We start from the raw sequence: 26,864 nt of genomic DNA on the forward strand, positions 1-26,864 counted from the left end.
CTCTGGTCTCATTTTCCTGTGGCCACACTGCCTGCGCATGCACGCACACACTTTAAATCCCTTGAATGGATAGGGCAGAAGCTACGGCTTTGGGATTAGTGTATATGCAGGATTTAGCATTTCAAGCAAACATGTGTTGCTCGAGCTGGATTGCGGATTGCTTTTTCTCTTCCTCCCTTTGCTGGATTGAAAATGTTCCTCTAAAGATGCTGATTAAGCAGTTCAGACTCGAGCAAGAAGGCAAGAAGATGGTTTAAAAAGGATACCTTTTGATTTGGTACGTATAGCCATTGTCGTCGTCGTCTTTTTAAAGTATACAACAGTATAGCGATAAGAGGACGAGACTCTCAGCTGCCTAGATGGATTCGAAGTGGCATTCAGAGCCCTCTATGGCCCTGGCACGGAGCAGAAAGAACCTCTCGTCGGAAGTGCAAAAGCAGGCATAGGAAATTCATTAGGATTTCAAGTGCTCTCTCAGTGCAGGATGCCTGCAGGGTTGGACTCTGAGCGGTCAAAAGGGGAAGCAGGATGCAGAAGAGGCAGCTGTGGCTTGAAGTAACAGCACCCAGAGCTCGCCGTCAACCAGTGACGATAGGAGGAGATCTAACGCCATGAATCAGAGGCCTTCCTTTTCCATCACCCCAACTGCCACGTTGCCTCTCAGGGGACAAATAATAATGGAGGCATCTCACCTTCCACCCCAACAACGTCTTAAGTGAGATCTTAATTTTTTAATTTTTATTTTTTTGAGCGCCTCAAAGTGCTAATGACTTAGATTAGCAAGAAAACAATCTGGGAGTTTGTCTTCCAGCCTTGCAGAAGGACGGACAGAGGCCGAAGACTGAAGCTGAGAAATTGGCTGTGACTGAAAATAGCCTAGAACGACGTCTGACTTTTAATTCACAAGTAGAATTTAGCAGTCTGAGGGTTGGGTTTTCTTTCTTTTTTATGCTTTATATTTTTGTACATGCCCTTACACCGGGACCTTGTAGTTGCCTGATCTGAGCCTCCTGGATGTGAGGCAGAAAAAACAACAACCCTTGCGCTGAACACAGAAGCGGCCTTGTCCTCCAAAATGGAACTCTCCAGAAGTCCTTTGTTCCAGAACAAGTTTTCGGTTGCCCGCCTGGCAGAGGAGTTTTTCTGGATCGGAGGAAGCATAGTAGCCACTCCCAAATGGAAAATGGGCCAGATGGGTAAGACTGCGAACCTGCACACATCCCTGTTCTGCTCAAGACAATAACGTCTTAAAGGCTTTGGGGCTTAAGTGGTATTTAATGACAGCTTTGTCTATTTGTAGTTGTGGGAGGGGATTGTACAAAGTGAGATGTATCCTCAGGCAATCATAAGCTATAGTCGTTCTGCTTCTTCAGTGATGTATCCAGTGTGGTGTAGTGGTTAGAGTGTTGGACCAAGACTTGGGAGGACAGGATTCAAATCCCCACTCAGCCATGAAGCTCACTGGGTGACTTTGGGCCAGTCACTGCCTCTCAGCCTAACCTACATCACAGGAGTGTTGTGTGGTTTAAATGAGGAGGGAAGAGACTCATGCTTGCCATCTTGAGCTCCTTGGAGAAAAAGTTGGTATATGTGCAGTAAAATAAAAAATAAAATAAAATTGTCGGTTGTTACAGAAGATGTTTCAAGAACATTTGGGCTTAGAACATTTGACCTACAGTTCAGCTAGTTTGGCATCTATACCATAGATACAGAATTTGCCAAACATTGTCCAGCTTTCCTGGTTAATTTCCGGTGCGCATTTCCACAAGTGCTCACTCCCCAGCCTTAGTTTGCAGAATGTTAATTGCGCCTCTGGTGCAAAAGCTATTTTGCTTTTTGTTATACGGTCCCCAGACTGGACTAAAGGACCCTACAAGCTTCACTGCAATGTGATTTTTTAAATACATGATTTAGGGATGGATGTGACCAGGAGGTCCCCCCCCCCTGACCAATTGCATCATGGTGAAGAGGGGAGGGAGATTTTTGTTGGGATCACAGCTATGGAGGAAAGAGCAAGACCTCCTCTTCCCATCTACTGTGGTCCCAAAGAAAAGGTCCTTTCCTGCCATGCTTAGTGTTTAGATTAAAATAAACCAGGTGCAGTTGCTAATCACCCATTTAGAGTAAAGCTGGGATGGAGAATCTGTGGCCCTCCAGATGTTGTTCAGTTCCAGCTTCCATCAGCCCCAGCTAGCATGACTAGTAGTCAGGGTGAAGAGAGCCATAGTCCAGCAAAAGTTGGAGGATCACATATTCCCCATCCCTGTGGAAATGTCTACTTTGGCCCTGAATGAAGTTGGGTTGGCCATAGCAGTGTCACCACACATACAGCGGAGTGGGGGGGGGGCAGGGAGGAATCATACTACTTAAATAAAAATGCCAAGCCCTATTCTATGCAGGAAAATTTACATTGGAGTTTTTTTAACAATGAAACCTCCCCACCCATTTTTCCAGCTCTACATTTCCCAGGTGGGTCCGGGAGAGACTCCTACCTGAAATCTTGAAGAGCTGCACACATTAGATTTGTTTGTTGTTTAGTCGTTTAGACACATTAGATAATATTAATTTAATTTCTATACCTCTTAACAAAAATATCTCTAAGTGGCATACAGAAAACAGAAGCAGCAACAGGCAACTTAAAATGTTACAAAGATATCATTACATATACAAATGTTACAGTAATACAAAGCTACTGATAAACAGACCACAACCAATTTACATGTGTCTGATATGTGTGCAGCCACTCAGGTGTGCATCCCAGCAACCCAGAAGTGGCCCGAAAAGGGGGCAGAATGGGGTGGGGCATCACACCCGATTGCCCAGAATGCAACCCCTTGCAAATCAGGGGCGGGCCCTGTACAGTGGTACCTCGGAAGTTGAATGGAATCCACCTGGAAGTCCGTTCAACTTCCAAAACATTCAGAAACCAAGGCGCTGCTTCCGATTGGCTGCAGGAAGCTCCCACAGCCAATCAGAACCTGCGGAAGCAGTGTCGGACATTCAGGTTCCAAAGCATGTTCACAAACTGGAACAATCACTTCCAGATTTGCAGCATTCGGAAGCCAAAACTTTCGACTTGCAAGGCGTTCTGGATCCAAGGTACGACTGTATTTGAATCACTATCAATTCGTTTTCCTCCCGACAAACCCTCCCTCTCAGCCTCTGGGTTCTCACCCAGGACCCACACAAACTGTCAGCTCACCCACAAAAGTTTCACAACAAGAAAAGTTCCTGGAAACAGTAGTTTCCTGCTCTGGTCTTGCTTTTTATGGGCAGGTCCAAGGTGGGTGGTACTTCCTCAGGCTGCCCACAGCTGTGTCCCATTTTGCACTCTCCCCACCCAATTCCAGGTGCAGCAGGTTTGTTGAGTTTCCCAGGGGGGTGGGTCCAGAGGATGGGAAAAGGTCTCCCTCCACTCAGCTCTTTTTTCACCCTCTGTCCTCTCCTTCATCTCCAGCTGCAAAGGATGCAGCTCAGAATTTCCTGCAGTATGGGTCTTTAGCTAGGATGCTCTCTGGCCTCTTCATCAGCCCCAGCCTTGTAGCTGGAGTCAGCTAGGGCCCTGCCCTCAGAGCCAGGTGGAAAAAGGCCTGCAAGTCAGGAAGCAGGTCTATCCAGGACTCACAGCTAAGATGAGCTCGAGGGACCAATGTCTGACTTGGTAGAAGGAAACTTGCAACATTTCTATCCTTGCTGTGGAGAGCATTCCAAAATTTTGTTATCACTGGATAAGGGAGTCTGTGTTACTGGACTGTGGATCTCCTGCAGCTGCAATCTACAAGCAAAGTGACCATGTAAGGACAGGGTTCTTATGCTTTTTTAATTGTCAAAAGTCCTTGCAGTAATGTTTTGTGTTGAACTGGGTCTTGGGAATCATGGTTTCAGATCCCAGCCCAGACTTGATGCAACCTGGCTCATCTGGGCATATTGTGCTGCTCATACTGTGCAGCGCTTTTGAGAGGCTTACAGTCTTGCCAGGTGCAGAGGCTTCAGATCCTGGCTCAAATTTTCACTGCGAGCTCCGTGGAGGAACATTGGGAATATAATACACGGCTCGTAAGTGCTAAATAAATCATTGCATGAAAGCGGTGATTTCTGTAAGTGCAAGGAAACCTTTCCTTCGTAGGGACCAGTTCACGTTATGCTTAAGCTTCCAATGGCTCTGTTCCTCCATTCGATGCTGAATATGTCAGTTTCCCTTTATTAAAAAGAAGTGTGCTTGGGAATCGCTGCCACAGGTTTAGGTGGCTTTCCAAGACCTGTTAATGGAGAAGAAGTCATCTCTCAGTGGCTTTATGGAACCTGCCCACTGAATGCCAGTTGCAGGAGAATGCCAAGAGAAGTCTGCAGTGTCTTGTGGGCTTCTTGGGGGTGCTGGGTTAGCCACAGTGGAAACAGGGCTTGGTTCTGGTCCAGCTCATATGATGCTGCAGTCATTTGCAGGTGGGACAGTGCCCCACTCATCTCAGCCAGCCCCCACCTGCCTACCTTCTTGCAACCACTTCAGGCGGCAGCATTGCCTATTAGCTTCCTCCCTCTTAGTCTCAGTGTTGGCCATTGTAGAACTCAGCAGGGAGGAGGCAGATGGGGCAAAGCTAGAATGTTGGCTCTGCCTGGCATTGGCTCTGGCGCCACCTGTTGTTGGTCTCCCTTGCCTTCTGCCCACCCGGTGGGTGGGGAAAAGGCGTCACTGTTGTATGGCGATCCTGCATGCATAAACTAGTTCACTGTAGCACAGAGAGGAGAAAGTGTGATATGCAGCCTTGGGGGCTATGCAGAGTCTGCCTCCTTCCTTCTGGTATAGGAGTTGCTCAAAGGGGAAAATGCAGTTTTTGTAAACAGCCTGCAGCAGTGATGACACCATGTGTGTGTTTTGTGTCTCGTCTTGGCCAAGGACGGATGTTGGGTGGACAGTACCAGGCACTGACAGACAGTCCCTTCTGCAATGCGTGCCTTATTCTTCCAGTGAGAAGCAACCAGTTGCTCAGTGCTGCTTAAGCTCCCAGTATTCAGAAATAAAGCCAAGTCAGCTGCGTTCTAGTCACCACCAGGGGCAGGGGCAGGGGCAGGAGAGAGTTTGACCCAAGCTGGTCAGCTTAATATCTGTGAATATCTTTCCCCTTCCATTAACTGCTTTATTAAATTTAACAATGTAAATTAGAAACAATGTGACATTTTAGTGGCTAATACTGTAAATGAAATATTTCAATGTTCTCTTGTAATAGCTAAAATAATGCTAACAAAACAAAGATCAGATTTGGTGTAAAGATGAATCAGTACCCTATGGTGTTTTTATTACGTATTTAATTTGCAATAGAGTCACAGGCAGGGATGTTGGAGAAACAGAAACAGAAATGGGAGCAGAAATTGCTGGTGTTCACTTACCCATCTCATGTTCAGAATGGAAATCAGTCCTGCAAATGCAACCAGTGTTTGCTGTTGCTTTGATCCAGCAAACAATATCATCCTATTATTGTTGATTGTAACATTTTTAGAACTCTCTCTCTCTCTCTCCTCCTCCTCCTCCTCCTCCTCCTTCTCCTTTTTGAAGAGGGGGGGTAAAAAAAAACCCCACTGTAAACAATTTCCCCTAGAAAAATATGATTTAGTCTCCAGTTGAGCTGATTTCAGCGAATGGACAAGGGAGTGAAATGAATTAGTACCTTCACAATAGCAAGCATGGCATAGCTCTATGTTCTGATAACCTCATCAGACCAGCTGATACATAGCTCTTGCTTCAGGAGCCAAAACTGTGGATCTTTGTAGCATCTCTGATTTGCTCTCTGATGGATGCTGGGGTGAGCTGTTGGTCCAGTGGGTTAGCAAGTTCTATCAATAAGATGTTTCTGAAGACTGTTGCTTTAACAGTGTGTTGTTTTTTGTTCCGGGACACAAGTAGCTAATAAACCTCTAAGAAATCAGTGTCATGTACACCTTTGATGAATGCTCCTGTAATTCTTTCTGTGAATACCACCAGCATGGCTGCGCTTTGCTATTCTTCTGGCCTTTCTTTGCTTTCATTCTTCTGTTCTTACACCATGAGGCTGATGGAGATGCAAGGAGGCCAAGCTAAGGATCAATAGCAAAAGAGTTCTTTATTGACCACAGGTGGCTTTTATCTTTGCCAAGCCTCATCTGGAGCACTGGCATGTTAGAAGCATACCATGTCCTTTTTAATGGGCCAATTCACTTTCATTTTAAAATGTGGAATTAACTAAAAAGCATAATATGATCTGGGGCCAGGTAGCGCTGGGCTGTGGGCAGCTTTCCAAGGTGAACCAGGAACTAGTGAGCCACAGCCTTTCCATAAAGAGGCAGGGTTGATACACAAACCCGGAGCCATTGGGCCCTCTTGGAGAGGAAGGCCTATAAAATACAACCTGTTCAGGTAAGGACCTGGCTCATCCATAAGATCTCTTTGGCTCAAATGTATTTCTAACCTGTTTGGGAAAGGTCTTGTCAAAGAGTGGGCCGGCAGTAAATCACACCCTTCAAAGTTGGATTTAACTCTTTATTAGACAAAACATGATCTTCACAGACTTGGCTGAGTGTCAAGGCTAATGAGCACAGCATCTCATCCCTGGTAGGGCTGACCCCAATACTGAAAGTCCCTGCCTCCCCAGGGCTTTTTCCAAGCAATCGGAGACTGTGCCTGCATGCAGCCTGCTTTCAGCTCTCTTCTGGTTCTGGGAGACAAGCAGGGAGGGGAGCTTGCCGCAGCAGGATAGGAAGACACCTGTGACTATCCGCCAGCCTGACTCATCTCTGCCTATTGACCTCCCTTCTCCTCTGCTTCAGTTTCTGTCTCTGAGTCTGGACTTATCCTGGCCACTGACTCTCCCAGCTCACTAAGCCCTGTTACCTCTTCAACTTCTGGCAACTATTCCCAGTCTTCTCCCTCTTCTTCTCTCTGACCACTCATCGCCATCCCACCACCACTCCCCGGGCTCAGCCTTCTTCCTGTGGGGGTTCCCCAACTGGTTCCTCCTATCATCCCTCTGCATCCAACCAGTCCATGGCAGGTCTGCAGCTCAGTGGTAGGTCATCTGCTTTGCATGCAGAAAGCCCTAGGTTCTATTCCCAGCCCTAGGTAGGGTTGAGAAGACCCACTGCCTGAAACCCTGCAGAGCTGTTGCAAGTTGGTGCAGATATTACTGAGCAGGATGAATCAGTGTTCTGACTCTGTACAGGGCTGCTTCCTGTGTTCTTTGGACTCCCTGGATTAATTCCCACCTTACCTCTGACAGCAGCCTGCATCTCAACCCTGACATCTGGGAATCTTGGCTGTTGTGTGATGATGCCAGTAATAAGAAAGGAAAGTGGAGGAACTTCTAATGGGGGGCTTACAGTGTGAGCAAATTACCAAAAAGCAGTAATGGCTACTTTGGAATGAGTGACTAGTGGCATTGCTCAGCCGTGCTGAACAAAGCAATTTGGAAAGTGTTGTTAAGGTATCTTTGCCCTCTTGATCCACTTGTCCTGCCACCTTTTTCTGCTTTTTATTCCGTGCGCAAAGCATTAATAACAGTAGGAAAGTGTTATCTGAATCAATACCCACCTTATAACAATGACTCCTGACAGTGAGAAGCGGAGTTCAAACCTTTGGGGAGGAGGGAAACCTCAATTGCATAGTTTTCTATCATACTGTCAGTCATGTATTCAGGCAGTTTAGCCATGAATGCCAAGCCCCAAATCTCAAATCTGGAGGATTAGAGCTGGACCCGTCTTTGCAGTTGATGTCTTTGCAGCTAATTCCATAGTAACTGGTAATGCCCCCAAGGAACAGAAGCCTTACTTGGGCACTAAAACGCTTGTGTGATGTGGGAAGAGCATGATTGTGGTCCCACTACCCTCTATGTGTTGGAGGAAGTGGAAATGGCACACTGCCCCATCGATCTCAGCCTGGCCTGTCAGCTCCCTTCTTCGTAGTCTCAGGTGTTGACCTTGAGTGGAGGACTTAAGTAGAAAACTCTGCCCCTTGCCTGTTTCTTTATTTGTGCTGGTGGCCGAAGAATTATAAGCTAAATTTGTGTCTTGGCTCTGAAGGTTCTTTCTGCATTAGTGCGGCTTATAGTGAAAAAAAAAAAAAAGAAAATTACTACCTACGTACTACATTAATTCACATTTGACAAATGATGTATGCAATGGAGGGGGAGCTATAGCTCAGACATAGAGCTTGTATGCAGAAGGTCTCATGATCTAAATTGGTGTTTCCCAAACTTAGGTCTCCAGATGTTTTGGACTACAATTCCCATAATCCCTGACCACTGGTCCTGCTAGCTAGGGATGATGGGAGTTGTAGTCCAAAACAGCTGGAGACCCCATTTTTGGAAACCCTGGTCTAAAACCCTGGAGAGCTGCCACCAATCAGTATAAGCAGTACAGAGCAAGGTGGACCAGTGCTCTGAATGGTTATAAGGCAGTTTCCTATCTATCTTCCAGTAAGTGAATGTGAATGTCATGCAAATCCAAGCATGCAAATAGTTATCATCTTATTGGACAAGAAAAAATACTGCATGCAGATGGTGCATCAAAGGTATGAAAAAGCTATAAGTACAATGAAAGCGAGGTATGTTGAAAGTTGAACAAATTAGTGGTGGGGCACTCCTTGTTGGGGGCACTGTGCAGTCTAGGGACGCTGTGCAGCCCTCTCACAATTTTATTTGCTGTATTTGAATAGGCTGCTCAATTGCATTCTTAATGGATCATAAGACAAGCTATAGACTAATGCACTGGTAAATCACCAAATTGCTTTTCTTCCCAAGAGTAGGATACATTTCCACCAAACATGGATAAAACCACCTTTGGGTGGTTGATGCTTCTAGTGTTTATCTTTTGCGCATTTGCCAGTCTTTGACCTACCACATTTAAAGCCATAGGCAGAACTAGTTTTGAGTGTTTCTTGTTCCAGCGCTTAATATGCAGTTCTTGCCCAGAATCTGCATAAGTCTTCCATCTTCCTAGTCTGAAATTCTTTTCAGCAGCTGGCTGTCTCACACTGAGATGCAGTCAGGATCCAGTGTGCTATGGAACCATGTTGCTGTTAATTTTTAATGCTCTCCCTTCTGTACTAAAAAAGAAAAGTTCTAAAGCAATTTGCCCCGGTGTGTCTTTCTCAATTTCTATACGGTTACCAGAATGCTTACAATAATTCATGTGGCCCATGGAGTGATTCATAGGACTAGACTTCTACACTTTTTTTGTGTAGCTACCTCCTCCTTCTTCTCTTTACCATGATCACACATAAACATTGTATTGCCTTCAATGCATTTTGGCAATGCGTTCTTTTTAAAACAACTACTACTGAATGGCTGGGTTGTTGAAGTGTAAGTGTTATCTTATGCATTTTTGGTGTGGTTTTTATACTGTAAACCGTCCTGTGATCCTAGGAATATAAATTCAATTCAATCAATTAATTGTCATTATTTCTTTCTCTCTCATTTTCTCTCTTTGTATAGTGGAAAAATGTATGAGTTCCATGCAAGCCGGTACTCAGATGATCAAACTCCGAGGCAGTTCCAAAGGTCTTGTTCGCTTCTACTACCTGGACGAGCACAAGTCATGCATCCGCTGGAGGCCCTCGCGAAAGAACGAGAAAGCCAAAAGTAAGTGTGCAGTGCACTATGGAGGGGGCTGCCACTCCACTCACATGACTCATTTCTGTGAAAGCATTTTGTTATAGGAATTCTACGGTCATATATATATATATATAATATACGAAAGCAAATATGTATATATATATATATATATATATATATATATATATATATATATATGTATATGTAAATGTTCATAAGTGTACAAGGCAAACACATACATAAGTATATAAACCAAGTACAGTGGTACCTCGGGTTAAGTACTTAATTCATTCCGGAGGTCCGTTCTTAACCTGAAACTGTTCTTAACCTGAGGCATCACTTTAACTAATGGGGCCTCCCACTGCCGCTGTGCCGCCAGAGCATACCGTATTTTTCGCTCTATAACACGCACCAGACCATAACACGCACCTAGTTTTTAGAGGAGGAAAACAAGAAAAAAAATATATTCTAAACGAAATAGTGGATATATGCTTTTTGTGGTTCATGCTGTGGCCACAGACATGTGAGTTTGGAGTAGCCCAATGCAAAAATCCTGAGGATCCATGTGGATCCATGCTTTGTAACCACGGAGGAGGGAAGGAAGGGGAACCATGGATCCTCTGCTCACGACCGCAGCAGATCCCCCCCGCCACCCGCAGGCATTCGCTCCATAACACGCACAGACATTTTCCCTTACTTTCTGGGGGGGGGGGGAAGTGAGTGTTATGGTGCAAAAAATACGGTAATTTCTGTTCTTATCCTGAAGCAAAGTTCTTAACCCGAGGTAATATTTCTGGGTTACCGGAGTCTGCAACCTGAAGCATATATAACCTGAAGCATATGTAACCTGAGGTACCACTGTACCTGAAATAGTACAGGAGAACAATCCTGAAGCCATTTTGACTCTCCCAAATTGACCTCAAATATTTCTCTGCAAGGAGGAAGGAAACGGGGAAAGCTTTTCAATTGTGTTTGGACTGTAGGTGTAGGGGCTTACACCTCCCTGTAAATACAGTCTGGCAAGTATCTGTTAAGCTGAGCACACAGAGATTCAGGAAGTATTTACCATCTCAAAGGAATGGCCAGGCTACCCAGAAAAGGCAATCAGATAAGGCATTATCAGGTATCCTGGCAGACAGGAGAGAAGCAACACACTCAAATTTCTGCTGGGGACCACCTCTTTCTGTGATGTATGTATGATATTTTGGGGCGTGGTCTTGAGCTACAGGGTATGCAATTTCAAGTGTCTATATAAGAGCTTGCACACCAGTGTTCTGGGTTCCTCTCCTCCCTCCCTGCGTGGGGTGAGTGGGGGACCCTGTTGCAACAGTTTAATGAAGATCAGGCTTACTAGCTGCTTTGCTTCTCAATATTCTCTGGCCTCTGTTATTTTCTCCTACCGATAAAGAACCTACATAAGGACTATATGGGCTCTTGAATACCCCATAAGGGAAAAGGGAGCACTTTTTTCTTACAACAATTTTAATTATACAAGGACTGTTTCAAGGTCCCTCAAATGAGCATTACAGAGCACAGTGATGTTTCTCTCTGGGCATTCACCAAGCAGGATTGCACATCCAGTCTGGATTCCCTGCTGTGGGGGGGGGGGGGAGCAGCCACACGTTCAGCTGTGCACATAAAACAACTAAACATGGGTCTTGCCAAATGCAAGGTGGTTCTTTTAAAATGAGATTCAGAAGTAATACAAAACACAAGTGAGTGAGAAGATTAAAGATTTTTATTCTAAACAGCAAGCAATATATACATACCAAGCAAGCACTTCGATCTAGCACTTGGAAGCCCCCAAGAAGTGGTGAAGTGACTCCCCCAGGTAGACTTTAGTTTTTGCATGACCCCGCGGCCAATCAGCCCGTGCATGAGTTTCTTCCAAAAATTCTGTCCACAACCAACTGATTTATAGCTATCTAGCTAGCCTGTGTGGCTTGCCTGACTGGCTACATGCAGATCATTCATTACTGGCTACATGCATATCATTCATTAGCCACCCCCTCCCAATGCCTCACTTTCTCAAAACAATGTCCAACTTCAAAGAGGGTACTCATCACTATCTCTTCCTCCTAACTGATTAGGACATTATAGGCTGTTCTCATGCCATCAAAGAACTTAAGAGACAAGGAGAGGGAGAAGGAACAGAGGCAGGAAGAGGGCAACTGTGTCTGATCACTAACCCCTCAATCTACAATTTCTCTTCTGGATAGGTTGCCCATACAACATGTAATCTGGGGCAGGGGCCCTGAGTAACACAATCCTTGGGTTTCCAAATGATAATTGAATGCTCAGCAGCCTTGCAACAGTCTGGCAAATGGCCCCAATTCAGAGGTGGGTGGGTGGGATAAAAATCAAACTCAGACCAGGTGTCAAATGTGGGATGGAAATAGTTTCTTTATTCAAGAGTGAGTCTTTATTCCAACCTTTTGCATGATTGCCCAGCCCACCTCCTCACCTCCTCGCCTGATTTTATTTCCCCCCCAGTCTCTATCGATTCGATCCAGGAGGTCTGTGAAGGAAAACAGTCAGAGATCTTCCAGCGCTATGCGGATGGCAGCTTTGACCCCAACTGCTGCTTCAGTATCTACTACGGAGACCACATGGAGTCTCTTGACTTGGTGTCATCCAGCGCAGGGGAAGCTCGGACGTGGATCACTGGCCTGAAGTACTTGATGGCTGGGATTAGCGATGAAGACAGCCTGTCAAAGCGTCAGAGGACTAGAGACCAGTATCCTTCAGTGGAGGGCAGGGGGGGTGATGCACTGTTGGCCATGCAGTTTTGATGGGCACCTTGAACACGTGTTCTTCAGCAGCCCCCCTCCTTTCATCCTCACTTCTGTTTCCCCTACCCATTTGCTTTTTCTCTTTGGGCCCAACCCACACCATCACCCAGAGGAGAAAAGGGCAAAGCAAGGGAAAGATGTTGCTTCCTTTCCACATTCCTGTCACCGCCAACAGCGCAGGTGAGCAGAGAGTGACATTAGGTCACTGCCAACTAAGTCCTGATCACAGTAGACCCATTGACACAAATGGACCTAAGTTAGCCATTTCTGTTAATTTCAAAGAGTCTACTCTGAGTGGGACTAACATTGGTCACAGCTCATTGTATTGTTGAAGGAGCATTTTAGGAATTCTGTATTGCACACACTGCTTCTTTGGTTTTATCTGCCTGTATTTTATAATGCGATTAAGGAATGTCATCATCATCATCATCGTAAACAGCAGCAGCAGCAGCAACCTCAGGGCAAAGACAAGAGCAGAAGGACGTAGGGTTGTGGCTTTTTTCAGTGGGCCCCTGGGTGGGGCCTGGGCCTTGGCAGACGTCCAGCAATGCCAAACCCTGACACTAACCTTGTGGGGTGTGTAACATGGGCAGTCAAGCATGTTCTTCCTTTGAACCCCTCCCCTCAAAAAAAAAGTTTTTATATTTTATATCCACCAAAGCCCACAAGATGTTGCATTAGTGAAGAAGGACCATTACTTCATGGCAGGACACCTACTTTGGAAAGTCCCAAATCCTAACACTATCAGGTAAATCTTTTCTCAGGTAGCTAAGCTAGGAAGGACCTCCCTTTGTCCAAGGTCTTGGGGAACCTCCCCAAACAGCACTAGGCAAAACGGAGCAGTGGTCAAACAGCAGCAGTTTGTTTGTCATGCCCACTGAATGGATGCTCCCATCTTGTGGCAGAAAGCTTGATCAGATGGCCTTCCACGATTTTGTTTCTTCCTGATTTAAGTGCTCTGTGGCTTTTGAATCCCTTTATTTCTATAGTCCCAGGGAAGCAGCCTTCATTCCCTTCAGCATCTTCTCCTCTTTGCTTACCATGGCAGAGTTGTCTCTTCTCTTTTCCTTGACTCCTGCTAAATGTGGTTGAAGCAAACCTTCGACGAAGCGGACAAAAATGGCGATGGCAGCCTGAGCATCAACGAGGTGCTCCAGCTGATGCATAAGCTGAACGTCAACCTACCCCGGCAGAAAGTCAAGCAGATGTTCAAGGTAAGGGCACTCCATTCACAGCCGCATCTCTACAAGGCAGACTGCAGGCACTCGGGGGTGATAAACTGCAATATAAATACTGAACAGACAGCTCCTTTTCCTTTTTATGGCTGCAGCCCCGGCAGACTTGTTTTTCTTCATCCTTTCTACCACCAGATGTCCTCACTTTCATGTTTATTGTATGTTACTGGCATGCGAGTCACAAAGTGGCCACAGAAGGTGTGACCTTCATTCTCCAAGCTTAACAGTGCCCCCCTGGGAGGTGGTTAGTTTCTAGAACTACCATCAATTTTTTGCATAGCACCAAGTGTCAAGATGAGGTTTGCAGGTTCCTGATTTGTCAGAACTTGGAGAACTGTTGGGGGAATGAATTGCACTAACAATGATTGGGCTTTCCACCTCTGAAAAGCAGGAGCTCTCTCCCCTCCTGTGGGCTCCAGCAACTGGGATGCTTGTAACATCCAGAATCGCAAGGGGAAGGATCTCCTCCACTCCTGGGTGCCTGCCTTCCAGCCTGCTTCTGCTCCTTGTCCTCCTTTCTCCTGCTCTGGCATCTAAGGCTGCAAAGTCATACAAGATCTTCAGGGAGGTCCCATGACATGGAGAGACAGAAGCTGTCAGCGAGGCTTCAGAATTCAGAGCAGGAAGGGAAAATGTGGTGCAGAGAAGGCCTGACTGGCATTCCACCTGAGCCAAAGCCCAGCGGAACAAAGGTGCTGGGAAGGTGCTCAAAGATCTGGCTGGCCACAAGGTGAACAGTGAGGCCTCAGTCTGTTCCCAACTGAGGCACCCAAAAGGAATTGCCAGGTTGCATTTAGTGGGGGAATCGTGTGCAACACAACACCCTGCCAGCTGAACAATCCAGTGGTTGTGGCTATTTGTGCTCAGGGTAAAAAGGGCTTGGGGACCTGGAGACCTGGCCTTTTGATGCACATCTGACCCTAGAAGCCCAACACTTGCTATGGTGGCCTTGCATCCATCATCAGAGCTGCTGCATATTTCCTATTTGTTATGAGGGCATCCGGAACACAAGGACCATCTGTTCCTCTGAAGTGTAGCCACTGTGCTTAGCCTGTACCAATTTGTGCTCTTATGATGATAGGCTCTGCATCTGGTGGGGTGCAGGGGGTGGGTGGGTAGGAAATCTGCCACCAGGCATCCAAGGGCTGCCTCTGAAGCCTGTCTCTGCAGTTTGGCCCTGACCTATTTTATAATTGAATGGGGGAAGATTAAAGCAACGCTGGCAACGTGCAGCGCTATTCAAACATCTTGTTGCGTACTTCACAACGCTGCTGGGAATTCGGACTTTTGTGGTAGGTGAATGTGTGTGTGGCTTCTGAAGTGCGCAGATTGCCTCAAAACAAGCCAATTCCCTGGCGTCAGCAGAATCTAAAAGTGTTGCTGGCACCAACAGAGATGCTGAGGGTTTGGGGGGGGGGAGGCAAGGAATAATTTTTCCCTCCTCAAATGCCCAAATCTGCCATTGTTTGTCCAGGTAAAGATGCTGCGCTCTGGAAGGAGAATGTGTATGTGTGTGCTGAGACTTAAAGGAGAAGGATTTCTCTTAAACAGCAGTTTTCACTTCCCCCGCAAAGCTGCTTTTGTTGATCCTTTTCAATTGATTTTCTTATATATAAAGCAGAGCTTCAACAGCTCTGCCTGACATATCTGTTTTCCTTTGGTCTCATTGCTAGAGCTTATTGCAGATGGAAGTTCTTTAAGTCTGTAAAGACGGCCTTGCTGGATTTGATCCTCTAGCCCAGGGGTGAAGAACCTCAGGCTGAACGCAACCCCCCACCACACACCTCCAGTCCTCTCTACCTCATACCCAAGACTCTGCACCCTCTTCTAGTGATTTTGCCTTGCTGTAATGTGTTGTTGAATGGTGATGCTTGCTTGCTTGAGGGTGGTGATTGGTGTGTCTTTGGCCACACCCACCATTGGTTTGCAACTCCAGAAGCAATGTGGCCCTCAAGCTGAAGAAGGTTCCCTGTTCAGTATGAGAAACCTGTGGCCCCAACCTTATTTTATGTGGCCTCTGACACCTTCCAAAGTGGCTCATTCATTTCTCCCTAGCTTCAGTTTCTTGCCTCTCTGGATCCTGTTTGTGTGCATTTAGTACACCAAAGTAAGAAATTATTTTTAACTGCTTTCCAAGACAGCAGCTGTGTTGGTTCTATTGCATTTCTTTTTAATCCCCAGCATACTTATTTGCAAAATGAGACATACTAATGAGTAGACCTGCAAAGGATTGAGACTAGTAATACAACAACAACAACAACAACAACAACAACAACAACAACAACAACAAATAATAATAATAAATTGTTTATACCTCGCCCATCTGGCTGGGTTTCCCCAGCCACTCTGGACAGCTCCCAACACAATACAGCATTAAACATTAAAAACTGCTGATGTGTAACACGACAGTGTTGTCTATTAAATTGTACAGAGCTTCAGAGGCTCCCATTGCATATGGACTTTATTAGCCTCCCCACACCATTAAGTTTCCTTCCAGCATACCCTGTTCGTTTAATCATAGGGCCTGAACAGTATTGAGGCCACTAGAATCCAAAGGGGGAACTTGGAACATAGGAAGTTACCTTATCCGTCCATCTAGTTATATGCTGACTGACAATGGTTCTCCAGAATTACAGACATGGTTCTTTCCTTGCCTAACCTGGTGATGCCAGATTTTGAACCTGAGACCTTCTGCATGCAAAGCAAATGCTCTACTGCTGAGCTACAAGTCCTCCTAACTCAAACTGCATCTCTGCTGTGAGCAGATCATGTCTTTTTTCACACACACTCCGTTTATGCTGTTCTAGCAAATACCAACTGCAGAGGTAGCAGCATGGAAAACTAAATATAAAACCCATTACAATCTGAGGATTAAGAAATGAAAATGCTCACATCTGTAAAAAGAAATAGCGAGGGTGGAGGGTAACAAGAATTAAAACGGAGAAACTAGAGGAATGGATATATGGATTATCACTAAGTGCCCATTAGAGCCTTTCAAATTAGCTCCATCGGTTCTCCAAAAGTGACTTTTTAGATTCATGGGAAAGCAGAATGTATGTTTTCCCTATAAAAATGCACTTGTGAAAAATCCATGGCAGTTTATATTAGAGCAGAATATAAACTGGTGTTTTGCTATTTAGGAAGGCAAAGTCAGGTAATGATTGTGGGGAAGAATGGTTTTTCCAATTTATCTCTTTCCCACTTAGTGGGATCCAGCTTCAGTTTATTGGTTCTCATTCACTCCATCACCAACCCCAAACATTGGTCCAGCACTTTCATGGCCTCACCTGATTCAGATGGTCACACTCTACCAGCCCTCTACCACGTAGTCCAGCAGGACAACCAAGGTCGGTTTGATCCCAAAACCAGACCTGAAGCCAAAAATGGATCAAGATAATTGGTATCTGTGCTTTCCCATTTCTGCATTAATCTGCTTAAAAAAATAAAATAATAATCCACATTTAAATCAGTACTTAAAACATATTTTCTCTTAACACTTTTCTTCTAAATGTATTTCCTCTCCAAATTTAACTTTTTTTTTTAATTGTTCTGTGAGCCCAAGACCAGGTCTCAACGTTCTGAGAAGCACATAATTGAGTGGATAGTTATATACAAATCTGCACATTTGTCTGGGAGGGGAAGATCAGAACAGTTCATCCCAGAGTTCATGAAGACCAAATTCCACAGGCATCTCTGCTTGTATAGACACTGGCCTAACTATCTTTTTTTGTGGTGCCATTCTTACATCAATCCTAAGGAACCACGTGAAAGGATGAAATGAATGAGGGTTCAGTTTTAGAGCCAGGCACCCTTAGAAACGTAGATCCTTTCATTCAGCTGAATGGTTGCTATTAATTGAAGTCAGCTCAGTGTCTGGCTTTCAGCCCTGGCTCTACCTGGATTGGGGATGGGGCTTTGAACGCTCTGCGTGGTTCTTTATTTTCTTTCATTAATTCTCTGTCTGGCTTGATGAACATGAGAGACAGTTCACTTTTTAGTTCATTATTAGAAAACTTTCCGCAGATGATAATAGGGTGGTTTGGGTTCTTCCCCTCCCCTTTCTCTAGCTTGCCTGGTTTCCTTTAGCTATTAACCTCGTTGGAACTAAAACCACAGTGAGTGAAAATGAGACAAGGCACCATTGTGCAGTGGAGGTCCATGGAAAGCGAAAAGGGTATTGAAGTGGCTAGATATCTGTTAGCTGGGGAAAGTGCCATAGCTCGGTGACACTTCAGTTGGAAGGGATCTTAAGGTAAAGGACCCCTGACAGTTAAGTCCAGTTGTGGACGACTCTGGGGTTGCGGTGCTCATCTCACTTTACTGGCTGAAGGATCTAACACTTGTCCGCAAATGGTTTTTCTGGGTCATGTGGCCAGCATGACTAAGCCGCTTCTGGTGAAACCAGAGTAGTGCACGGAAACACCATTTACCTTCCCGCCAGAGTGGTACCTATTTATCTACTTGCACTTTGATGTGCTTTTGAACTGCTAGGTTGGCAGGAGCTGGGACCGAACAATGGGAGCTCACCCCATCACGGGGATTTGAACTGCCAACCTGATTGGCAAGCCCAAGAGGCTCAGTGGTTTAGACCACAGCGCCACCCGCGTCCAGTTGGAAGGGATCTTAGAAGCCATCTAGTCCAATCCTCCTTTCTCAACACAGGCTGAGCAATCCAGTGTGCAACCAGAGCATCCCTGACAGATGGCTATCTAGCATCTGCTTAGATACCTCCAGTAAAGGAGTGCCCATCACCTTCTGATGCAGTCTTTCTTTCCCACTGCCCAGCAACTCTTCCCATTAGGATGTTGCTCCTAAAGGTTTTTGGGGAAAACCCTTCAATTTCCAGCAGTTTGACTTCGCCCCCCCCCCAAGTGCATTTCTCCATTGTCTCCCAAGACAGATGGATGCCAACCAACCACATTCTATTCCTACCCGCTGAGGCAAAATTAGTTCCATCTTGTATGTGGCAGCCATTCAGATATGTGAAGGCTATTCTAAAGTCTCCTGCTATTGTCTCATCTCAGTGTTAAACATGCTTGGCTCTTTCAACCATTGTTCATAGGACTTGGCTTCCAGACCCCTCACTCTCCTCTGGGCATGCTCCCGTTGGCACCCAAACCTGGGCACTTTGTTCCATATGTGGCCTGAACATCACAGACATTTTGCATGCAGAAGCTACCAGATTGAGTCCCTTATACCTCCAGCGAAACGTATCTCAGGTGATGGCAGTCACAGAAGGTATGGTGGGCAGAGGTGCCTATCTGACCTCCTGGCAGGTGATTCACTGCTGCTTACTGGGAGGGAGGGGGGAGTGCAAATTCACCCAGGTGAGCTAACCCATCAACCCTCCCTGCTGCTCCTTTTCCTGGTAAGCAGCAGCAACGTGGCTGCTGGGAAGCCAGATATGTGCCCTTACCCCACCATCTGCTACTGGGGGATGGGAAGGGCCTCTGCCTGAGAACACTGCTTTTGGTGCATCATACGGAGGCCTTGATCGTGCATGCAAATTCATCACTTAATGTCTGCAACGATGACTTGCTTGTGTGAAAGGTCCATCACAGATGCAATGGCTCAGGCAGAGTATTTAATGACTCCTTTTCACAGCACTTCCATTATCTGAAAGCAGTTTCCTCCTGAGGTGGAATTTTGCTCCAAATTTTTTTAGGAGCTCCATTGAAAGCCTTTGAGGGTGCTGGGTTGGTGATCTCTACTGTAAAATGAAGTCTGCGTCTTTTGAGAGCTGCTGTCCGTGGTGCTGATTCCATATCTTCACCCAAGAGAAGTCAACAGAAATCATTTTTTTTTTTTTTTTAATGACAGCTTTTATGACAGCAGGCTGAAATGGAGGAATGGGAGCAATATTTGGCGTTGTAGATGCCCGAGGTGTGAGTGAATGAGGAGGAGCTGCAGCCATAGCTTACATTTTCTTTCCCCCTAACAACACCACAAGGTTAGACTCAGCGAAAGCAAATGACTGAATTTCAGCTAGTGATCCTCATGGCTGAGTACAGGATTTGAACTTGTGTCTCCTGGGAACAAGCTCAGCTCTCCGGCAACCACCACACTGGCTCTCCAACTGTTGGATTGTAATGGGAGAAGATCCAGCTTCATCTAAAGAGGGTGGCGAAGGCCTCATCTCTTTCGGAATACCTGTCAAATGGGGAAAAGGATAATTACCACTGACATGCAAAGGTTGCAGAGGGTGACAGGATGAATGGGTGATAGGGCTGTTGTACCACCAGTATGTCCAACTCCCAGTCTTCCTACATGGCATCAACTGCGCAAGTGACCCTTCAACTGAGCCGTCAGCTCCCCAATACCTCGTTACATTGCCCAAAGACAACTTGACCATGTTTCACCCAATTAAGTGTCTGAAGTGGCAAGTCCTGAAGGCGTGCACTTAATTTTCTGTGCTTTGCCACATGACCCTTCCCTTTACTCTTTCTCTTGGCAGCCGCTTGGTTTTAATTGAAACTTCAGCAAGGCAAAGCTGCAGACTGAAGCGCTGCAGCCATGATCAGAACTGCACCCTCTGTCTGGGAGCTGACGATGCTCTGTCTGTTCTGGATGAATGGCTTATTTCTCTCCCCCCCCCATTATGCCCTCGAGCCCCCTTGCTCCACGTTTATTGACTCTGTTTGGTCTTCTCTGGTGGAACATGATGTAGATTTGCTCTCTTAGTGGAGCGAGCTTTGTGTATATCTGGCTTTGTTCTTTTTATTTCTTTTTTCATGTACCGAGGGCTTCTTTAGATGGGAGGAAATGGATCAGTTTTGACATTTAAAAAAGTTGGCCTCTTTGGATGGTGTTTTTCCCCTCCCCCTTTTCTGCAGCATCCTTGATAATATTTTTGCAATATGCAAGGTTGAACATATCCCTCTGAGCTTCTTAATGTAGTTACTTATTTATTGTTGAGTTGGTGGAGGCTTTTTGGGATGTAAGGATGGTGTGGGTGTTATGTGAGTTATCCCTTATGTATAGTGATTGTGCTGTGAAAAAGAAAAAAAAGAGAGAGAGTGTGTTAAAACTTGCTGTATTTGGAAAACTAGTGCATCATGGCATAAGAGCTGTGAGTGGCTGCTGGGATGAGGGCAGGATTGATGCATTGCCCACTGCCCCTCAACACAGGAACATAAGACGAGCCTGCTGGATCAGACCAGTGGTCCATCTAGTCCATTATTCCATTTTCATAGCATCCTGTCCTCAACCTTCCTTCCAAGTCCTCAGAAAGGAGCAGGTTCTGTTGTCCTTGGTGGGTAGAAATGGGAGAGAGATTAGATCACATTAGCATTTACAGGTGAACCTATCAAATTCACACTTTTCCAAAGCAATGCATGAGCAGAAATACACCCACCTTCAAAGTTCAAACTTCTCCAAAATTTGCAGTCCAGCCAAGTAATGTGTACAAAAATGCATATGCTAATGATAAGTGTCCATTAAACTATAAGGAGCGTCTCCACCCCTATAGTTCAACCTGGACACTGAGGTCCAGCACTGAGGGCCTTCTGGCAGTTCCCTCACTGTGAGAAGCCAAGTTACAGGGAACCAGGCAGAGAGCCTTCTCGGTAGTGGCACCTGCCCTGTGGAACACTCTCCCATCAGAGGTCAAAGAAATAAACAACTATCTGATGTTTAGAAGACATCTGAAGGCAGCCCTGTTTAGGGAAGTTTTTAATGACTGATGTTTTAATGTATTTTTAATATTTTGTTGGAAGCTGCCCAGAGTGGCTGCGGAAACCCAGCCAGATGGGAGGGGCATTATTATTATTATTATTATTATTATTATTATTATTATTATTATTATATTAGTGAAAATAGCATACAAAATGCTTTACATTAGAGGAAATTGCTTTGTAAAAAATTGTATATTTGGAGAAATGTGTATATTAGGGCTGATGTGCATACTGATGTGGAAGTGTGGAGAACTGAGCGTGACATTGGAAAAATGAGAAAACAGTTTTGACGAATTTGCCCATCCCTGGCCTGCACAGAGCCCTCCACCACCACCGTGTGCCCAGTTCTCCAATGATCCTCCTCAGTAACCTTACTCCTGGACATCTTAATCTATGCATGTCACTGAGCTCTCACTGTCTCACATGTCACTGAGCTCTCACCTTGGTAGATGGAGTATCTCCTTGAACAGTGCAACAGCACTTTCTTAATCATGAGTCAGATCATTAGCCAACTGACTAACCAATAACAATGTGTGTGTGTGTGTGTGTGTGTGAGAGAGAGAGAGAGAGAGAGAGAGAGAGAGAGAGAGAGATCTGGTCAAAGTGCCATCAGATGAGACCCCTCCTGTGTCAGGGAGTAGCAGTGAACAATACCAACACTCCAAGGCTGGCTTGGTGACACCCTTTTAATTTCCCACAGAGCCCTTGAGTGCCTGATATAGCAAGCACCAGGGCAAGTGACCCAGCTGGCTGTCTTGGGGACTACAGGGCAAGTGTGAGCACTTGTGGATCTTGCTTGGGTCTTGGCAAGTGCCTGGGGAGACTATGTGCTGGTGTTGAGAACATGGGAGAATAAGAAGCTGCCTTATATTGAGTCAAACCATTGGTCCATCTTGCATTGGTCATTGGCAGTGACTGGCAGCAGCAGCTCTATGGGGTTTCAGAAAGGGCTTTCTCCTACCTGGAGATGCCAGGGATTGAACCTGGCACATTCTGCATGCAAAGCAGATGCTCTGCCACTGAGCTATAAATCAGAGCCTGCTGGTCACACTGGTGTGAACTGGAGGGTGGGCTTCCTTGCAGCTTCCTTGGCCACTTCAGTGGGTGGAGGTACATCAGCCAGGCTGATATCTGCTTCAGGATTTGATATCTGCTTCTGGTTTCCCATGGGCTGGTTGCTTTCATTACTGGGCCACCACATTTTAAGGAGGACATCTTAGGATAGATGGCCTAAAAAGGTTCTTTTCAACTCTTTGATTCTATACTAATCAACAAAGCTTCAAGTTGCTTTAATTTATTGTACAAGAAAGAGAAGGGGCATTAGGAACCTTTTGTGTTTAATGATGCTTATTTGTTACATAAGTGAGAGAGAGCTCTTGTATATTCTGGGGCACATCAAAAGCTTCAGTGTGTTGGAGTTGCTTGCTATTAAATGCCAGCAGATGCTAATGGAGTGTGAAGCTTTGCATAATGACAGCACTGAAAACAGAATCAGATGTTTTGCAGTCAAAGAAGGTGAATCAATGATCAGTAGGACGAGGGGGAAATGCCTAGCAGAAGCAACAAACGCAGTTAAAAGCTGCAATGAGAAATCCGTTAATGCCCATTGATTTACATTTGTGAATTGCACAGACAAAAGTGAATTCCAGCCTGGTTGGAGAGGGCAGCAGAACTTGATTAAGAAGTGACCATCTTGGCAGCCCTGCAGATCTGCCAGAGATCTGTTTCCCCCCACAATAACACCCATCCCAGTTGAGACATCAAAAGGGGTGATTAGGAAATGCTGTAATTGGGGAGAAGTTCCCTCGTTGATGAAGAGGACTAACTTAGATCTCCACTCAATATACAAGCATCTTATTATAATTAGTGCGGTGACAAAACAGAACTAGGATAAAAGCATTTTTAAAGTTTGTGTACTCACATTATAATCCAGGAACGTCTTTCCCAACCTGGTGCGCTCCAGTTGTTGTTAGGCGACTACTCCTATAAAGTGAGTTGTAGTCCAACATCTGGAGGGCACCAACATCTGGAGAGTACCATCTGGGGGAGGCTGGTCTAGGGTGTGCTTATCAGAATATGGGTTCACCAGGAGGAACTTCAGAACCCATGTGCAAGGCTATGATTGAGGCCCGTTGTCATAATAAAGAAGAGGATCACTCTGAGCATGTACAGAATTATATTCCCTCACTACTTAATAACCACAACAACCCCAAATATATGTAAGATTGGGGTGGAGATTTCAAGATCAATGGATGCAGTTTCTAGCCTGGGTTTATCCCTGTTGGGGCCAAACCACTGAATACATGTGAGGAGAGAAGGACCAGACTGCTATTTCAACAGTTTTTTGGGGGTGGGGAAGGTCCACAGTAGATGCCCACAGTTCTGGAGAAAGAAATGGCATCCTTCGCTGTCCGCTGCCAGTTTTTACCAAAAATGCCCTGGGAACACACCACATTCTAAAAGATGGGAACAACAGCCATTAGGAGGCCCACTGAATATGGTCAGCACTCCTGGGAGGGAAACCAATCTGTTCCTCCCTCACCTTGGTGGGGTGCAAAAATCTGCCCCAGATTCACTACCTGCAAACTGCGGGGAGTGGGTGGGTAATTTTTGGAGTCATTTTCAGTCCCACTCTCCTCCCAGCACAACCCATTTTGAAAGTTAAATACTGGAATTCAGTCTTGGGCTATATAGGAACTGAGTTTGTTTTACTTAGCATTCTAAACTTCTGCTGTAGTTGTTGGCCTGCTCACCGTGTTGCTTCTCAAGGGACAAGATGGAAGCCTGCTAATTGCAAATGTCCCTCTGTGCCACCAGGAGGCAGACACAGATGACAACCAAGGAACTTTGGACTTCGAAGAGTTCTGCGCCTTCTATAAGATGATGTCGACCCGCCGGGACCTGTATCTTCTCATGCTCACCTACAGCAACCACAAGGACTATTTGGATGTGGATGACCTCAAACGCTTCCTTGACACTGAGCAAAAGGTAAGCATTGGGGGTTCCCTCCTCAATCCTTTCTAAGGGTGTGAGAAGGCATTGTTCTGCCTCGCATTCGCTTCGTGACAGACCTGATTCCATTCCGCTGCAGTTGGAATGCCAACCAATGCAGAAACAGGGTGAACTGAATTTAAGCATGGGAAAATAAGAAACTGAAATCAACAGGTTTGTCAATGCTTAGGCATGACCCTGCCCAAACTTATGTGTTGTCACATCCCAACTTCTCCCTTGGCAGGAAGGCTGGGATTTGGGTGGGAAGCTTGTGCAATGGAAGCAAGTAGCATCATGGCTTCCTCTAACCTTAAGAAAAGGGACAGGCTGGTCACCACCCTTCCGAAAGAGATTTCACATTTTCTGCTACAAAGTGAGCTTTGCAATGTCTGCTCCATTCTTGTTAGGCAATTTTTTGCCTCCATTAAAATACATATTGAACACCAAAGTCACCTATGAAGAGAAGGTCACCCCTGAAGATCTGGGAACTTGTCCAAGCATTTGCAGACAAACATATAAATCATCTTGAGGGGTTTCTTTGGGGGGGGGGAGAAACCCCTCCACAAACAAATCCTTCCAAATATTGATAGTCCCCAATAACGGCATGGATGTTTGAGGGAGGAATAAGGAATAACTTGGTTTCTTCAGGACCATGTAGCTTGTTCATTGAAACAAGAATAAAGCATACAAACTGTAGTCCTCTTCTCTTGCAAATAAGACAAATACCACTGTCCTACTCTCACCATGAATCCATGCTCACAAATTCCTGACGATGAAATACTTGTCTTTGGATGGCCTTCTGTTCAGCTTGGTGTGGGCAGGCTAACACTGTGGCAAATGGAGGACCGACCCACAACCTCAGTGCTGACTTTGGAATATAAAGCTTTATACAACTAGGGACCAGGATACCTGAAAGATCATCTTGCCCCCTATATAACCAAATCTATCAGTACGCTCTGCAGATGAGGACCTTCTGCAGATGCCTTCTCACCAGGGAATATAGGAGAATATAGAATTCAGAATTTTACTGCTGTGGCACCTACTCTTTGTAATTGCTCCCATTTAATATTAGACAGGTTCCATCTTTATTTGTCTTTTTAGCACTTGCTGAAGACCTTCCTTTCCCAACAAGTCTTCTAAGTAGAGGTCTTACCGCATCAGCATTGGAATTGTTTTAAAGATGTTCTATGGTTGGTTTGGTTTTTTCCAATGGCTTGTGTGTTTGCTGCCCTGTGCTCCTTTGAGAAGAAGGCAGGATAGAAATTTAATAACTAAATACAATCATCATAGCTTACTTTTTGTGGGCTGCAGTCCACTTCATTAGTTAGTTACAGGTGTAGATTTATACACATGCCACAAAACCATATGACATGGATTGTAAACAGTGAAGTCAGAGGAAGTTTTGGGCAGACGTCACCATACTCAGCAGTCTTCTCCACAAGAGCTTTCATTCTGGACTGGAACCTAATGGCAAATATGCTTCTTCTTAATGTTCTCATAAAAACCCAAATACATTTGCCAGCTTTTAATCCTGGCATTTAAAGGGACTTTTTGATAATAAAACTCTGAGTACCACCTAGCAGATCTGGCTTGCAGTTATTTATGCATTGCCAATTAAATGGCAGTCAACTGACATCACAGCTCTCTGCTGTAACGTTTGCACCGCACTATCAAATTTACGATTTTGTTTTCTGCATTACAAGAACTAAAAAACTAAAAAATATATATACAAGGTCTTACACTTTTCTGCACTGCCGCATTTATATCTAGGCATGGTTGGATACTGATGAAAGGTGCCAGATCTTGTTTTCTAATGTTTGTGCAAAGCTCTCATAAAAAGCAAATAAACCTGCTGCTGTTTTTGCCTCTGGCAAAAATTAAATGGCATATTCCCCTACACAAAACCTTCCCTAGGCTTCTTGTGCCAGGTAAGGGCACAAATATGATTACAATAGGAAGAATATTGGGTCTTTTGCTGCTTTATTGTAACATTTAGATTGGAGGCTGCAAATTCATTAACTTTGCATTGGTCTAAAAGCCAGGGGGTTTCCCCTCTCTAAACATGCCCAGAACAATTCCAGCAAATTATCCATCTGAATTTAATAGTGGTGCCGGAAAATACTTCTTCTGCCCTACCTGCTGTAATTAATCTGAGCAACTTGCTTAACCCCAAGATTTACATTTAAATGCCTGGAAACTGTGAAGCAATTATAGGCTTTCTCCAGCTAAGTTCTGTGCAGAGTAGGTCCGTTGAAATGAATGAACCTTATTCATGCATATCAATTAACTTCAAAGGGTCTTCTCTGAATAGGATTGGAGTTGGATGCAACTGTGTGATAGCAGTGCCTCTGAGCATGTCTAGAAATCCTTTCTCCCACCACTGAATATACAGAGCTGAACCTGGTTTCAAAAGTCGAGCAGTGGAATCTCTCTCCCCGCCCCCCAATAATCCAGGTTTTCTGCCATTCCTCTGTGGTGCATAAGTGCCCTGCGTTGGGCAGTGAGGACACCTTGCTGTGAGTTTCTTCTCCACTCTCTTCCTAAAGAACTCTCCATCTGTTTTTTCATGGTCTGTTGGAGATTCTAAATGTGTCC

The 26,864-nt window shown here is 45.2% G+C and overlaps 1 protein-coding gene across 1 annotated transcript in view; it reads left to right on the forward strand.

Annotated features, from left to right (window-relative positions):
- The first annotated feature begins 600 nt into the window (after positions 1 to 600).
- PLCH2 (phospholipase C eta 2) overlaps positions 601 to 26,864 on the forward strand; it is a 115,198-nt gene continuing 88,934 nt past the window's right edge. Inside the window, exons 1-5 of the mRNA XM_081871459.1 lie at positions 601 to 1,196; positions 9,459 to 9,605; positions 12,072 to 12,325; positions 13,465 to 13,584; positions 24,096 to 24,266. Coding sequence (XP_081727585.1) covers positions 1,076 to 1,196; positions 9,459 to 9,605; positions 12,072 to 12,325; positions 13,465 to 13,584; positions 24,096 to 24,266 — 813 coding nt within the window. The 5' untranslated portion in view covers positions 601 to 1,075. The remainder of the gene's footprint in view (positions 1,197 to 9,458; positions 9,606 to 12,071; positions 12,326 to 13,464; positions 13,585 to 24,095; positions 24,267 to 26,864) is intronic.

The sequence above is a fragment of the Podarcis erhardii genome (genome assembly GCF_964252035.2).
Source record: "Podarcis erhardii genome assembly, chromosome: 7".
Classification (NCBI taxonomy): domain Eukaryota; kingdom Metazoa; phylum Chordata; class Lepidosauria; order Squamata; family Lacertidae; genus Podarcis; species Podarcis erhardii.